General features: G+C 49.2%; 6 protein-coding genes and 1 non-coding gene across 7 annotated transcripts; 5 read left to right on the plus strand and 2 right to left on the minus strand.

Moving 5' to 3' along the window:
* Positions 1 to 619: 619 nt before the first annotated feature.
* Positions 620 to 1,621, plus strand: FPRO_10507 (uncharacterized protein; the record flags this gene model as incomplete). Its single annotated transcript, XM_031231478.1, has 1 exon — positions 620 to 1,621. The coding sequence occupies one exon, from the start codon at positions 620 to 622 to the stop codon at positions 1,619 to 1,621; it is 1,002 nt and encodes a 333-aa protein (XP_031081511.1).
* Positions 1,622 to 2,343: 722 nt separating this feature from the next.
* Positions 2,344 to 3,704, plus strand: FPRO_10508 (uncharacterized protein; the record flags this gene model as incomplete). Its single annotated transcript, XM_031231479.1, has 3 exons — positions 2,344 to 2,561; positions 2,617 to 2,824; positions 2,871 to 3,704. The coding sequence occupies 3 exons, from the start codon at positions 2,344 to 2,346 to the stop codon at positions 3,702 to 3,704; spliced, it is 1,260 nt and encodes a 419-aa protein (XP_031081512.1).
* A 128-nt stretch (positions 3,705 to 3,832) lies between these two features.
* On the minus strand, positions 3,833 to 5,650 carry FPRO_10509 (uncharacterized protein; the record flags this gene model as incomplete). The annotated part of the gene is made up of 2 exons (XM_031231480.1): positions 3,833 to 5,447; positions 5,553 to 5,650. The coding sequence occupies 2 exons, from the start codon at positions 5,648 to 5,650 to the stop codon at positions 3,833 to 3,835; spliced, it is 1,713 nt and encodes a 570-aa protein (XP_031081513.1).
* A 980-nt stretch (positions 5,651 to 6,630) lies between these two features.
* On the minus strand, positions 6,631 to 7,774 carry FPRO_10510 (uncharacterized protein; the record flags this gene model as incomplete). The annotated part of the gene is made up of 4 exons (XM_031231481.1): positions 6,631 to 7,175; positions 7,234 to 7,457; positions 7,611 to 7,626; positions 7,705 to 7,774. The coding sequence occupies 4 exons, from the start codon at positions 7,772 to 7,774 to the stop codon at positions 6,631 to 6,633; spliced, it is 855 nt and encodes a 284-aa protein (XP_031081514.1).
* A 2,349-nt stretch (positions 7,775 to 10,123) lies between these two features.
* FPRO_10511 (uncharacterized protein) lies at positions 10,124 to 10,698 on the plus strand (the record flags this gene model as incomplete). The annotated part of the gene is made up of 2 exons (XM_031231482.1): positions 10,124 to 10,641; positions 10,689 to 10,698. 2 exons carry the CDS (start codon positions 10,124 to 10,126, stop codon positions 10,696 to 10,698), a joined length of 528 nt encoding a protein of 175 aa, XP_031081515.1.
* Positions 10,699 to 10,743: 45 nt separating this feature from the next.
* Positions 10,744 to 10,859, plus strand: rrna45. Its single transcript, XR_004093508.1, has one exon. It is a non-coding gene; the product is annotated as a ribosomal RNA (ribosomal RNA).
* A 1,030-nt stretch (positions 10,860 to 11,889) lies between these two features.
* On the plus strand, positions 11,890 to 12,966 carry FPRO_10512 (uncharacterized protein; the record flags this gene model as incomplete). Its single annotated transcript, XM_031231485.1, has 2 exons — positions 11,890 to 12,220; positions 12,269 to 12,966. The coding sequence occupies 2 exons, from the start codon at positions 11,890 to 11,892 to the stop codon at positions 12,964 to 12,966; spliced, it is 1,029 nt and encodes a 342-aa protein (XP_031081516.1).
* Between the last annotated feature and the right edge of the window lie 941 nt (positions 12,967 to 13,907).

A 13,907-nucleotide genomic window follows, 5' to 3' on the forward strand; every position in this document is an offset into this window, starting at 1 on the left:
GGTACGTTTGGTATATTTTAGTAGAGCTTTAGACCGGTTTATTCTGGCACCCTGATTTAATATCGGAAGCTTTATTTCCATCTTGAGAGTCGTCCCCTCGAACCTACTAGGAAAGTAGCGGAAAGTGGAGGGGTCATAGCTGACGTCTTCAGCTCCCCACACAACCTACTCCATCTTCATCTCCATCTCTAGCGAGATAAGTTGGAGCTGAAATAGCACTTCTGAGGTGTCTTCTTGAGGTCAGTCCAATAAAATCACCAGCATGAGAGACATGCTTCTTTTTATCTATAGTATAAATATAAGTACCCTTCGTAATGCAGCTTACAGATCGTGCCCTTAGCCTACCTAACTTAAGGTACACTGTGCCTGAGTCTCTGGGGCTTGTATTTGTGGCGTTATGATTAGCAGCCAATCAATACAGGAATACGAAGAGTGCTATTTCCGCTCCAAAGCGTCTTCATCTCCATCATCATCATCTCCATCATCTTCTTCTTCCCCATCATCTCCGTCTTTATCACCATCCTTGGGTAGAAGAATTATTAAGATCCCCGACTACCCCAAAATTCACTGGCGTTCCGCGCATCGACAAGTCGTTTTTTATCTCCCCCCGTTAGGCATCATGTTTGCCCCATCCTTGCTCCGGCTTGGGTTGGCCATCGGATTGGCTGGACAGAGCTATGCTTCCCCTTCTACACCACCTATTCACACAAGAGACGACCTATCCGATACCCCAATACCTATTGTTGTTTGGCACGGCCTTGGTGACCAATTCAACAGCGATGGAATGAAGAGCATCCAAGCCCTCGCAGAAGAAATCCACCCAGGAACCTTTGTTCATATCATTGCCATCGACGAGGATCCCGGCCAGGATCAAGTGGCCACTTTCAAGGGGAACGTCTCGGACCAAGTCAGCAAGGTTTGCGAGGAACTAGCCAAGCACCCCATTCTGTCTACGGCGCCTGCTATTGATGCCATCGGTATCTCTCAGGGCGGACAGTTCCTCCGCGGTTACGTCGAGCGCTGTAACTGGCCACAAGTCCGCAGTCTCGTCACATTTGGCAGCCAACACAATGGCATCATCGACTTCAGATCCTGCGGCGCTACCGACTGGCTCTGCAAGGGAGCTATGGGTCTCATGAGATTCGGTACCTGGAGCAAATTCGTCCAGTCAACCCTCGTCCCCGCGCAATACTACCGCAACCCAGCAACCGAAGCCGATTACAACAAATACCTCGAGAATTCCAACTTCCTTGCCGACATCAACAACGAGCGCGAGTTAAAGAACCAAAAATACAAGGCGAATCTGAGCAAATTGACCAACTTCGTCATGTGGATGTTTGAGGACGATGATCTCGTTATCCCCAAAGAATCTTCGTGGTTTGAGGAGGTCAATGGCACAGAAGTTATCCCTCTTCGAGCTCGCGAGCTTTATCAAGAGGATTGGCTTGGTCTTCGCGAGCTTGACCGCAATGGCGGCCTCAGATTCCGAAGTGCCCCTGGTAAACACCTCGAGAACCTCCATGAGCTACTGAACGAGACCATCACCAACTACTGCGGCCCGTGGAGACGAACGTTTGAGTGGGAAATGAAGGACTCCGGGGATAGGTTGGAGTTGATTTGAGTTAATTTGAGTTAATCATTAGTTTTATCATTATAGTTATTCAACAGACTGTTATACCCCTGCCATGCCTCGTACATGTACCTCGTTCCAACTCTCACGAACGCGCAAAATGAATAGATTTTGATGACAAGGCAAAAGTCTCGACTTGTGATGTAAGCAACTGTGCTGAAATAGTCTCAATTATTAGCAGGACCGACCCTTTGAGAAAGATATCTTTGAGAAAGCTCAACTCTAGGGTTGGTTCAAAAACAAACTGGGACGGTTGCCCTATCACGTCCTGAACGTCATCATCAAGATGATCACGGCAGCTCTGTATAGGTGCTTCACGTCTTTGAAATACTTACCTTGTAACCTCTCGTTTTATTAATGATCATATCGTGCTCAACGAACTGTTTACTGTCGAGAGTGTATCTGAGGCGTGTAATTGACTGCGCCACAGTCCTCAGCTTCAGCCACATCGCAATTGCTTTGCATCATGACAACTGAAGTAATTTTGACTCTACGCGACAACAGACATCATCGCCGTAACTGTCGGGAGATTTCTGCCACTTTTATATCCCTACTTCATAGTGAGCATCCTTAATTGAAGCCGGCAAAGTTTGCGTGCTATAGCACCCACCGACGAGGCCCACTTGTTCCAATTCATCGACCATTCTATTCTGACACCGAACAACGAACCGCAAACTTGCGACCACAATCATACTATCATCCCTACCGCTCCAATGACAACCTCAAATAATGGCCCATCCGCGGCCACAAACGGCGACGCGATACCAAGGATTGGACCCCATCCAGGCACCATCTCCAGTTCGAACCAATACACATCAGAGCTCAAGCTGCGACGTATGCTCAAGGACCATGGCTGCGATCCCGCAAGACAGGATAACTACCGTCTTCAAGGTGTGCAGTTGATTGAGAATGTGAGAGAATATCTGCAACTGTACGTCGGGTCTTGTATGGGAGTACGTGGGGATTAGAGACTGATTAAGCAACAGACCGGTGAGGACGTTCGATACGGCGTGCACGTATTTCCACAAATTCCGACTCAACTTTAGAGACGTCGAGTACAACTATCAAGACGCTGCACTAGCATCGCTATTTGTCGCGTGTAAGGTGGAAGATACTATCAAAAAGTCAAAAGAGATTCTCGCGGCGGCATATAACGTGAAGAACCCCGAGAAATCTGTCACGCCCGATGACAAGGTACGTCCAACAAACAGCAATCACAGCCCCGTCCTAACCCTCTTAGATGTTCGAGAACCCAGGCAAAATCATCATCTGCCTCGAACGTCTCATCCTCGAAACAATCGGCTTCGACTTCCGCACACGCTACCCCCAAAAACTACTCGTGAAAGTCGTCCGCGACATCTTTGGCAAAGAAGATGGAAAACCCTTCTTCGAGACCGCATACGCAATGTGTATCGACATTTACAAGACCTTTGTACCCATCAAGCGCACGACGTTCTCCATGGTCATGGCAGTCGTGGAGCTCACAGCTCTCATGACAGAACAGCACGTGGACAGAGTTCAAGAGTACGCAAAGACGAAGCGTCAGTACCACTGGGGTTCTGTTATGGAGACTATGCTTGATATACTAGATTTATACGTCCAGCATGGGAAATCGACAAAGGTCGGGGCACAGTTTGATCAGAATAAGATCATCGACATCAAGATTCGGCTTAACAACGATCTTGACAAGGCGTTCGAACCTCGATATCTGTACTACTGCTCTCGGTGCGAAGCCGAAGACCCCCAGCCTTCTACGCCGGCATCTGCGACATCGCCCGCGACATCAACATCATGGCCTGGCGATGGAAAACGAACGGTGAAGGGGCCAGAGGGGACGTTGCGTTTTGTGTTCGAGCCAGACGCTGCGTTGAGAGAAAGGGAGATTACTGAAGGATTCTTTAAGGAAGAGTTCGAAGAGTATGAAGTCGAGGTCGAAGAGCCGGTGCCTCCGCCGCCAAGGGAGGACAGGGGAGGATATCATGGGCATAGAGAGAGGGGAAATCATAGGAGGGGAGGACCGTATGGGGGTTATCGAGGGGATAGGCATTACAGAGGAAGGGGTAGACACTACTGAGTCTAGTGATACACAAGGACACTTTTTATTCGAGATACCCATTCTTATTGCCATGGCAGCATAATATTCTATTCACTCATGGTCATACATCTAATCGTCCATACAGTCATATACATGGATATCATCAACTAAGCCATCGTCTCCCCCTTGACCTCCCCATGATCCCCAATCAGCAAATCCTCTCCCGACGGTCCACTCGACTTGACACCCTCCAACTCCCCTCCATCCTTATTCGCAACCGTCTCCTCAGCACTCTTGACACTACTCGCTTTGCTAACATCCGCACTCGCAGGACTCTGAACCCTAAGGCCCAAATCTTTCTGATTGTCTGGATCTTCCATATTCGCACCCTTCCAATCCGCCGGTCGGACCTGCGGCACGGGCTGTCCCTCTTCTGGCTCGAGAACTTCTTCAGGTAGAGCGTCTGTGCCGGCGACGCGCCATACTACAGCAATTCGATCAAACGCCCGTGAACCCTTGCGGCTGGATCCTTTGATTCCGTCCATGGCGTCCCATTCGATGCTGAAGACGCCGCTATCGAGGGCCTTGCCGTCTCGTTCGGGACCTTGGCCTTCGAAGAACGTGTTGAACCATACGTGTGCGACGGCTGTTACCATGGTAAGGCCCATGCTCTTGGGGGTCTTGTTACGACGCTCGACTGAGATGTTGACATCGCTGTTGGGAATGCGGATGGGGGCCTTGGGTCTTAGAATAACCGCCATGCCGCCTGGTTCTTCCTCCGAGTTTGCTTCTGTGACATCGGTCTTGGACGATGTAGCAGAGTCATTCTTGGTTCTCTCAACGCCCTTATGGGAACCTGCGGGCGAGACCTTGTGAAGCATCTCTGTGCCCTTTCGTTTGATGGTCTTCGCCTTGCCAATATGCCCCTTTTCCTCAGTTGCCGATGCTGGTGTTTCACCTGGGTTTGTTGCCTCTGAAAAGTGAGCTTCATCAGGAGCTTTCTCCTTCTGCTTGGTGACCGAGTAGCCGGCCATTTCCCATATCATATCGCTAATACCACTCTCCTCAGGTGCTTCAGGATCAACAACTACACGCTCTTCCTTTTTGAAGGTGTGAAAGACATCGATCTTCTTGCCCTCATCCGCAAAACCCTCAATATCAACCTTTACGCCGTTACGCAAACCCCAGACGTGAATCTCAGGGATCTCGATGGGTCGGTCGGTATACTTCTTGCCGCCTTTTGTCCAGCGTTCCACATAGCTGATCCAGCGCAATTGTGAAGGGATCGAGACACCAGCACCAAATCGCGGTCGCATTCGTCGTTCCGTGAAGCGCGCAAGGGCATCTTCGGGTTTCCAGCCCTCCTCTGCGATGAGATAACTGCAGCTCACTGTACCACTCCGTCCCTTGCCAGCTTTGCAATGAACCACCACCACTCTCTTATCGCGCTTCTCTTTCCTTTGTGCCTCGGTAACAACATCTTTACCAGAAGACATGGGTCTTCCGTCGCCCGCGACGGCACCACCGCCTAGTTCTCCGCCATGTAACCAATTGCGCATACTGGCCATGATCATGGGCACGAGTCTGAATGGAGGTGGGTGGTGATCAGGCCATGGGTAATGCCTCACGCGACCATATACAGATTCATCAGGATAGCCTGTTCCTTCGGCGCGAAACTCCCATATAGCCCAGTCTTCACCGTGTTTCGAATCGAGGAATTTGACGAGCTGGTCGAGAGGGTTTCGGTATGCGAGTTGGGGATATGTTTCTGAAGGACCAGATCTGTGAGGCTAAGCGTTAGCACAGTCGCTAGAGATCGAGTTGGCTTCAGAGGGAGCGACTGCGACACCGCTCCCGCGATAAAACCCTTCTGATCAATAGACTTACGCCGCGATGATATGATCTGTAACGTAGCACAAGTCCAAGCCAGCCTCAGGATGCCGAGCTCGCGGCCCCGCGACAATCTGTCGCAAGATCGAAGCCATCACCAGCAGCGGTCGTAAAGTTATATATATCTTAATAGTGTTCAAAACGACCAACTACAATTGGATTGGGCTGGAAAGCTGTTGGAGGAGGCGATGGGTTTGGGATGAACAGAACAGGCTGAGGCCGCCTGGTCAAAAGATCCATACGTAACTTGCCTGGCGACGTCATCCCTTGCGCCCCACCAAGGGACCTGACCTTTATCGGGCTTTGATATCATCGGCAGCACATGAAGAAGTTACCACGACGAGATGAGATGATCATTACGACAAGGTTTTAACAAATAACGCAGCTAAATAGAAGCCTTCTTTTTCGGTAAACCTTGTTTTCGAGACCTGGCTGGACCTTGTGCCATCGAATATACTCAATGGCTTCTTCTCCGAGAATGCGCCATGTTTCGATGCCAAGTTCACAACCATGTATTCCTCGGAAATACCAATTACAGGTCACGAGAAGCTATACTTGAGCAATGAACAATTTATCATGCTTCTCATCACTGCAACAATGGCACAAATCATGATCAAACCGGAAATTCGAATACAATAAAGCTAACACCAGGAAATCCATACCCATCCATCCACCCATCCAGTCTCCTTCGTTAACTTCCTCATCATTTCCATGGCCACTTCCATTTCCTCCTCGCCTCTAATACATCGTGCACCAAGTCGATATGCTCGGCCCACAAAGCTATCTCCGCGTGCGCATGAGAACAGTCGCCAGAAAAGTTCTCCAAGTATAGGACAAAAAAAATACAGTCACGAGGCCAAGCCTCTTTTCCACGTTCCTATGGTTGTGCGGTTGTACCAGTTACACCCATATTCTTTGTCCAGTCTGAAATCGTCGTCGCGTTAACTGCAAAGCAGCTAGTCCAATCGTAGCGTCATGGCGTTTCTATCTTATCAGGTTCCGCTTTGCCTCGATTCATATCCGTTCAGTATAGTCAAGTCAGAATGACACGAAGCTGCGTATCGTTGTGTCGAGCTTATGAGGTCTTCTTAGCAGGGCCGCTAATGTACTTGCTGACGTCAGTAGCGTCGTGGAACTGCTTGCCGGCCTCCTTGACACCTTGCCAGACCTGTCGGGCGGCAGGGGGAGTGCCCTGAGCACTGACGAGGGAGTCGACACGAGCACCGAGCTGGCGGAAAGAGGTCTGAACATGAGTGCTCTGGCTGTAACGAGCTCGGAGGAAAGCAGTGTACAGAACAATGAGGATCCAAGATCGGCGCTGGAAGAGAATAGCGGAGAGGAGAATACGTCCCCAGAGAGCAATCTCGAGGTAGGAGACGATAGCCATAGAAGCATCGTAGTACTCCTTGACGAAAGCGCCAATCTGGTTAGCAAGGGGGCTGTTGGCAGCCTGGCGGCTAGGGGAAGCACCATCAGCAGCCTCGGGCGCAGGCTTGGGCGCAAGGACAACGGGGATGAGGTTGGCGCGGGTGTAGGTGGCAACGTGGAAAACCGAGTAGATCGTGTAAGGGATCAAGGCGAGGGGGTACTGGGGAGAGAATAGCCACACAAGGGCCATGGCTTTTTGAGGTCAGTAAGGTTGCGCAGATCTAGCAAGATATGCTTCAGAAGCTCTTACCAAGATACTGGATGTTCTCATCAGCAAGGAGAGCCATGGGGGTAGGAGCAGCTCGGGCGCCAGTCTTTGCGCGAGCGCGCATGGTCTTGTAGACGACAATGCCATAGGTGACAGCGGCAGCGATAAAGGCAGTACGGTAGGAGAGCTGGGCCATGCGGGTGTAGTAGTTCATTCGAATCCAGGACAAGAAATATCGGCCCGTCGTAAGGATCAGGGTAAGGTGTCTATAGTCAAGAGAGCTTTGTCAGTCACAGATCTGGCTATTTGTTGGCGATGAGAGCTCCAAAGAGGGAGGCTGAAGATCCAAAACAGCTATCGTGGCCATTTCGTCGCACCGAGGCAGAGCGGGACAAAGGTAAGTTCATGACAAGACGTACCCGACAAACCAACCGACTACAAGAAACACCAAGTTAGCAATGCGATTCCATTACAATGTCTGCGCGCAAGGTCGCATCTCAAGATACCACGTACACTGGAGGGTCTTGGCAAGGGCCAGAAGCCTCTCCTGGAGAGGAAGATTGGGATTCGGCGGGGGAGCCATTGCGTCTAGGATTAAGAGAGTCGAGAAATGATGCGATCTAGTATAATTTCAAGTGAAAGAGCGTGAGCGATGGTCGTTGAGGACGCGCTGATGCTGTTATTGAGAGTCGAGGATGCTGCTGATGAATGACGATGTCGTAAGGAAGAGAAGACAAGTTGTGGGCTTCGGCTTTTGGAAGTGGGTAAGAATCAAGGCAGGGGAGAGAGTGATGGAATGGACTGTGGCAGTGACGGAGCCCGCCCCCGCTTTGGATTTGAGGTGCCCCAAGCTCCAGGGCTCAGGACAGGTTTCAGCGATCGCTTTCCAGCGCGGTTCAGCAGCTGAGGCGCTAAAACGGCTGCCTATCTTTTGGGAGGGGAAGAAATGACTGGGGGCTGGGCGCTATCTAAGACCCGACGGGAGGGAGCTCAAGGTGGGGGAAGGACAAAGAGGCTGGTAAGGGAGTTTGTCTGAGACTGTGAAGATGAGGAAATTAATATTGATTGCGGTTTCTTAGAGGTCGCACTGAGCTTTTAGACCATGTTTGATAGGTTTTTCCTTTATCGTATCCATTGGTTGTACACGACGCCAACTGAAACGCTTGTCCAAGCTTATCGAGAGGTGGTGATGGCTTCGATGACGACAATAAACCTGTTCGAAAGCACGTGAAGGCGCCACTAGTCGGAGAACTTTCCTGGAATACAAACCGCCACAGCATAATTTTTCTACCTACAAACTCGTGCTTTGTAGGAGTTATCTCTAGTACTTTTTGCGGCGACTTCATCTAATGTACGAAGCGATATCTCATTCAATTCTCATCGTCAGTCGAACAAAGAGCTTCAGTAAGCTGGCCTTCAAGCTTTAACTTTCGTCATCGCCTGATGCCAGCTTTTACCAAGGCCCAGGCCCCTGCATAGCTGAACCGCCGGACCTACGTCTCAGCCAATGAGAGCTGGACGTTTCCAATTGGTGGATGGAGCTTGAATCGACTTGTGAGCGGGCTAAAATCTTCTTTTTGGACTTCGCGACTATATCGTTCAGATAATCAGGAAATCCATAGGGTGGAAGCGGTTCTTTCGGGAGATATCGTGAGTTTCATCTGAGTATTTTGGCCGTCTGTGGATGTGATGTGGTTTCGCTGTTAAATACTAACTTGTTTCCACGTTATACTTCCAAGATGGAGGAGTTACCCTGCACCATTTCTCGATACTTCAAGGCAAGGCCACAGCACGCTCGGAATTAAGAACTTTTTTTTTTAATAAAGTTAAATACGATAACTAGTCCATAAGAGAGATATCGCTATCAATTGTAGGAAACTGCTCAAGTCTTGTGGAGGGCACATCCAGGGACGAGCATAGCAGGCCATGAACAATGGCTTTAGAGAGATCTTGTGTTAGAATACTTTATTGAAGAGGGGAATGATTGAGACGGCCAATCTTAGTCTGAAAAGTATTTTTTGGTCCAGGGTCATCTCTTGAATGATATACCAGAGCATCTTTGAGTTGATTGGCCCATATTCACATTCGGAAAGCCATTATACTTCAGTTGAAGCCTTGAAGTTTATGTGCGGTGGTGAAGAGACCCTGGACTGTGTTTTATCTTCAGATGGTTTGAGGTTTTATCTCGCAGTTAATGAGACAACCCTAAGCTCATGGCAAGTCTTTAAGCGCTGTGAATGCATCTTCAAGCTGTATCTTCCATGCTCCATCGTCTCCATGTTGCGTTTGATGTTCCCGATTGCTCTCAAACGACATCTCAAACGACAGCTTCCTTCGTCACTCATTGTCAATACCAACAAGCATGCCTTCATAAGGACGAAACATGTGCAAACAAAGTTGTTGGCTGCGAGGCTTATATGGGTCGAGATCCCGTCACGTAGGTAGTCACGTTGTGATGCTTTGCCAAACGTTGTTTCTGCAGGCCAACTATCACTCGCAAGAGCAACGACACTATTGGAGATAGCAGTAGGCGTACTGAACTCAACTCAACTTTTTGTATTATTCCCCTCTTTCTCTAAGCCCATATTACGACGCCTTAGCCATACCGTCAGGATATGTTGGGAGAGACACGTATTAAAGGCCCTGACTTCTTCACCACGATACACCAGGTCACTTCGCCTTTACACTCCCGATGTTGATCAAAGCTACAGAGATAGCTACTTCTTCTTCACTTCTTCACGTCTTCACTTCTTCACTTTATTGTTAGAGAACATACGCACGAGTGATTTACCAAATGGCAACTCTCAAACGCGGGATGTCCTATGAGCTTCTCGCCAAAACTCCCGGGCTATCATTCCCCTCATCAACCACACCAGTCTCGTTATCAAGAATCTGTGCAGAAGTCTTTGGTGGTTCAGATCCACTACCAAAAATGACCAAAGCGGAGGTAGAAGACAACATCTGCGAGTTCTTGACCGAATGTGACAACCACTTCCACAGCCTCACCATTTGCCCCATACACCATCCCTTGGCGTCAGCATGTGTATGCCAGGAAAAGATGAACTACAAGCACATTGCCAGCAGTCTCGAGAAATCTTGGGCAAGACCTATTGATCCCGGTCACGTCAAAGCCATAGTCGAAGCAACCTTGAGCGCTCGAGTCGAGGTCATCAACGAGAATAATGGTATCAAGAACGATATAAAGGGGGCCAAAAGCCTCATCCTCCTCAACGTTCATATCCTCCTTTGCATATTCGCAGAGTTCAAGCATAGCCACGATTGCAGTCTTGTGAATAGCCTTACTTGGAACATCACTGGTGCTATCGACCAGAAACAAGAAGCTCAAGAGAGGAAAAAAACGCTTCTCAGGCAACGAAAGGCTAAGAAAGCCAAGTCTGTCCCAGGCGCTGGAGATCCTTCAACGGCAGATGCGGCTGTCGCTGAGGAAAGGTTCGTAATGCTTTCGACGTGTTGTTGCTGTAAGCTGACTCTCAAAGGAAACAATGAACAGAATCGCCTTGATGATGCAGCTACTGCAAGCTGCTGTCACATACGACCATAGCTCTTGGGGAATACGGGATCCCGTCCGCTCTCCCATCGTCAAGCCGAGAAGCGGTGAATTGGTACTCAGGTCGGTGACGACTGGGGAATCCTCACTGTTGTATGTTTTTGCTGGTGTTTTCCATTTTTGCGAGATATAGCTACGGATTGGTGAATGGTGAATGCTCTCAGCGTTGTCGCCTGGCGGCCCAGGGTACCAAGTCATAACACCGATGAAGCGCCTGGGGGAAAGCCATATTGTTACCTATGTAAGGTGTATAAGTATAGAACCGTAGGAGATTGGATGAGCTACTTTATTGCGCATCGACAATAGCTCCCTAAATTCAATGATTTGAAAGAGGTTGTGACGGTAGCCAATCGGAGGAGAATTGTGTTGATCACTGTTTCGCCATAAGCCTCATACGTAATGATCCATTCAGATCTCCCAGAGCATGAAACCATCTAACCCGCGGGAGATATAAGAAACGGTTTAATAACTTGATATCAATTGCGGGTTAAATACTACGGAGCATGAGTTCCGATACCCTCGCCGATCAAAGGATTCCCCCATGCGCAAGAATTGCATCACCAAAGATATGGGCAATCCAAGATGCCCATTAGCCACGCATCTCAGCTTCACACCCATCCAACGGGCATGGCAGGGAATAATTCAGGTACCGCTCACAGCCACAGCCACAGCTGTCACGACGACTTTTCGCCTCTTGATCTCTGTTTCATATTCTAAAAACTGGACCCCTTGGGGGATGATGCATCTGGGACGTCAATTGCCCTCCCGCCAAGGAGATAACCTGGTAACATGATCAGACAAGCAATTGAGATGAAACGATCCGACAGGCGGACATGAAGCTCCGGTCAGGCTCGAAAAGAGATTCTATGGATCCCTGCCCCATATGCTAGAGGGCATTCTCGTGGCCGTGTCGTCGTGTGTGTTGGAAGGTTTTGGTGAGACGAGCTGGGTAATGCTTACGTCGCTGAGACGTCAGATCCAGCAAAAGAAATGCTCAGTGTTGGTAACACGATGTGAGACTGAAAGATATAAATATTGAGATGAATGAGTACAGAATTTCACGATATCGGTCAAATCTTGATGTCTTTGTCAATTGATCTCCATCTTACAGAAACAATAGTCTTCCCAATATGTCAGCTTCAATACTCAAGCGAGCAACTTGCTCAATCGCTAGCAAGACATACTCTCATGGACGGATAGCTGCTCTTCGGAAAACACCATTCCTCTCCAAGCCAATTAGACAGCGATCTATGCACACCACAGAAAATGACAGTGCGAAACCTATGAACCCGGACCCTAGAGAGAATCCTGCCCATGAACTCACCTTACCGCGAGGAACAAATGTCGGGCGCAAGCGTTTCTCTGATTTTGAACTCGCTGGAAAGGTCTTTGTCGTCACAGGCGGTGCTCAAGGTCTTGGATTAACTCTAGCTGAGAGTCTTGTTGAAGCTGGTGGAAAAGGTACGCCAACCACATAATTGACTCGAACAACAACTAACTCAAGTCCAGTGTATTGTTTGGATCGTGCTGACCAGCCTGACGGAGGATGGCATGAAGCTCAAGCACGCGTTGTCCCAGAATGGGGCGGATCTCTACACTACCGCAAACAAGACGTATCGGACGCCGAAGGCCTCGATAAACTCATCACTGCGATCGCAGAGGAGAACCAAGGCCTCGACGGCGTGATAGCCGCAGCAGGCGTCCAGCACATTTCGCCCACCGTGGAGTATGACGCAGATGAAGTAGCACACATGCTCTCCATCAACTACACGGGCGTTTTCATGACCGCCAAATCCGCCGCCAAGCAAATGATGAAGTACAAGAAACGCGGGAGCATCTGTCTCATCGCCAGTATTTCCGGCCTCAAAGCAAACCGCGGTCTTGTTTCGCCCGTGTATAATTCCAGTAAGGCAGCTGTTATCCAACTTGCGCGCAACCTTGCTATGGAATGGAGTCCTATCCAAAAAGATGGCACAGGGGGCATTCGCGTCAATTGCATTAGCCCCGGACATATCATGACGCCCATGGTGCAGAGCAACTTTGAGGAGGTACCTGGTATGCGGGAGGAGTGGGAGAGGGAGATTATAATGGGGAGATTGGCGGAGACGCAGGAGTTTAAGGGTGCTGCGTTGTTCTTGTTGAGTAATGCGAGTAGCTACATGACGGGGAACAACCTCGTTATTGATGGAGGACACACGTCGTGGTGATGAATAGAGGGGTGCTGATAAGGAGATTCTATGACTGAAGACGAGAATCGATGGTAGATTAATAGCAAGCCAAGCCATTTGTTTCACAGCGTAGTCCTCATCCCTTCAGCGTCGTATCACTCCAGTGCTTCATTCTCTTAGGTGGTAGATAAAGCCAAAGGCGAGCGTCACAAATGCATCCAAATATTGGATCCTGTTAGAAATAATGGACTTTTGATGAAATACTGAGAAACTTCGTCGCAATTACCTACACTCCCTGGAACCTGGGCTTGTGCCGTTCCAACCATAGAAAAACGCCCTAATAACAGCTTCGAATCTCCCATGTGCCAAATACAAGGTCCAAAATGACCCGAAACAACGCCACACAACACAAAGTTCAATAGTCTCCATGGTTTCCAATCTCATGCCCATGACTTGCCGGTCACTACGGCTATTCAATGTCATTAGAGGACAGGGGCGGGGCCCTTGATAATGTTAAATCCCCAAACCCTGAACCATAGCTCCTCCAATCGTCTCCATACAGGACTGAACTTCCTTCAAGGCGCTCTAGTATGGTTTCAGTCGAATTGAGCTACCCCCAGACTTGGACATGGGACGAGAAAGCTTGTTCTTCAGGGGGGCCATCTCGCCCTCCTCAACTAAAACATCAAGACCAGACTTTATGTACTCCAAGCGTTCATCCCGCCCCCAATCGATGATATTCCGGACGAATCTCCGAAACTCGAGGAACTCTTCGGGTCGCTGGATAATGAAGCTCTTGATCTTTTGCATATATATGAAGTCTCCATCCTTCCAAGACACATGCAATCGAGCCTCAGTTCCATTCATGGCAACACTAAAGCTCGTGTTGTCAAGCGGTTCGATGTGTTCAATGCCCGTACACTTCTCAAGCCGGTCTTTCAACCTCTCACTGATGTGTATACAGGCCGTGGACGCTCCCA

Source organism: Fusarium proliferatum (genome assembly GCF_900067095.1).
Source record: "Fusarium proliferatum ET1 genome assembly, contig: FPRO_scaffold005, whole genome shotgun sequence".
Lineage (NCBI taxonomy): Eukaryota > Fungi > Ascomycota > Sordariomycetes > Hypocreales > Nectriaceae > Fusarium > Fusarium proliferatum.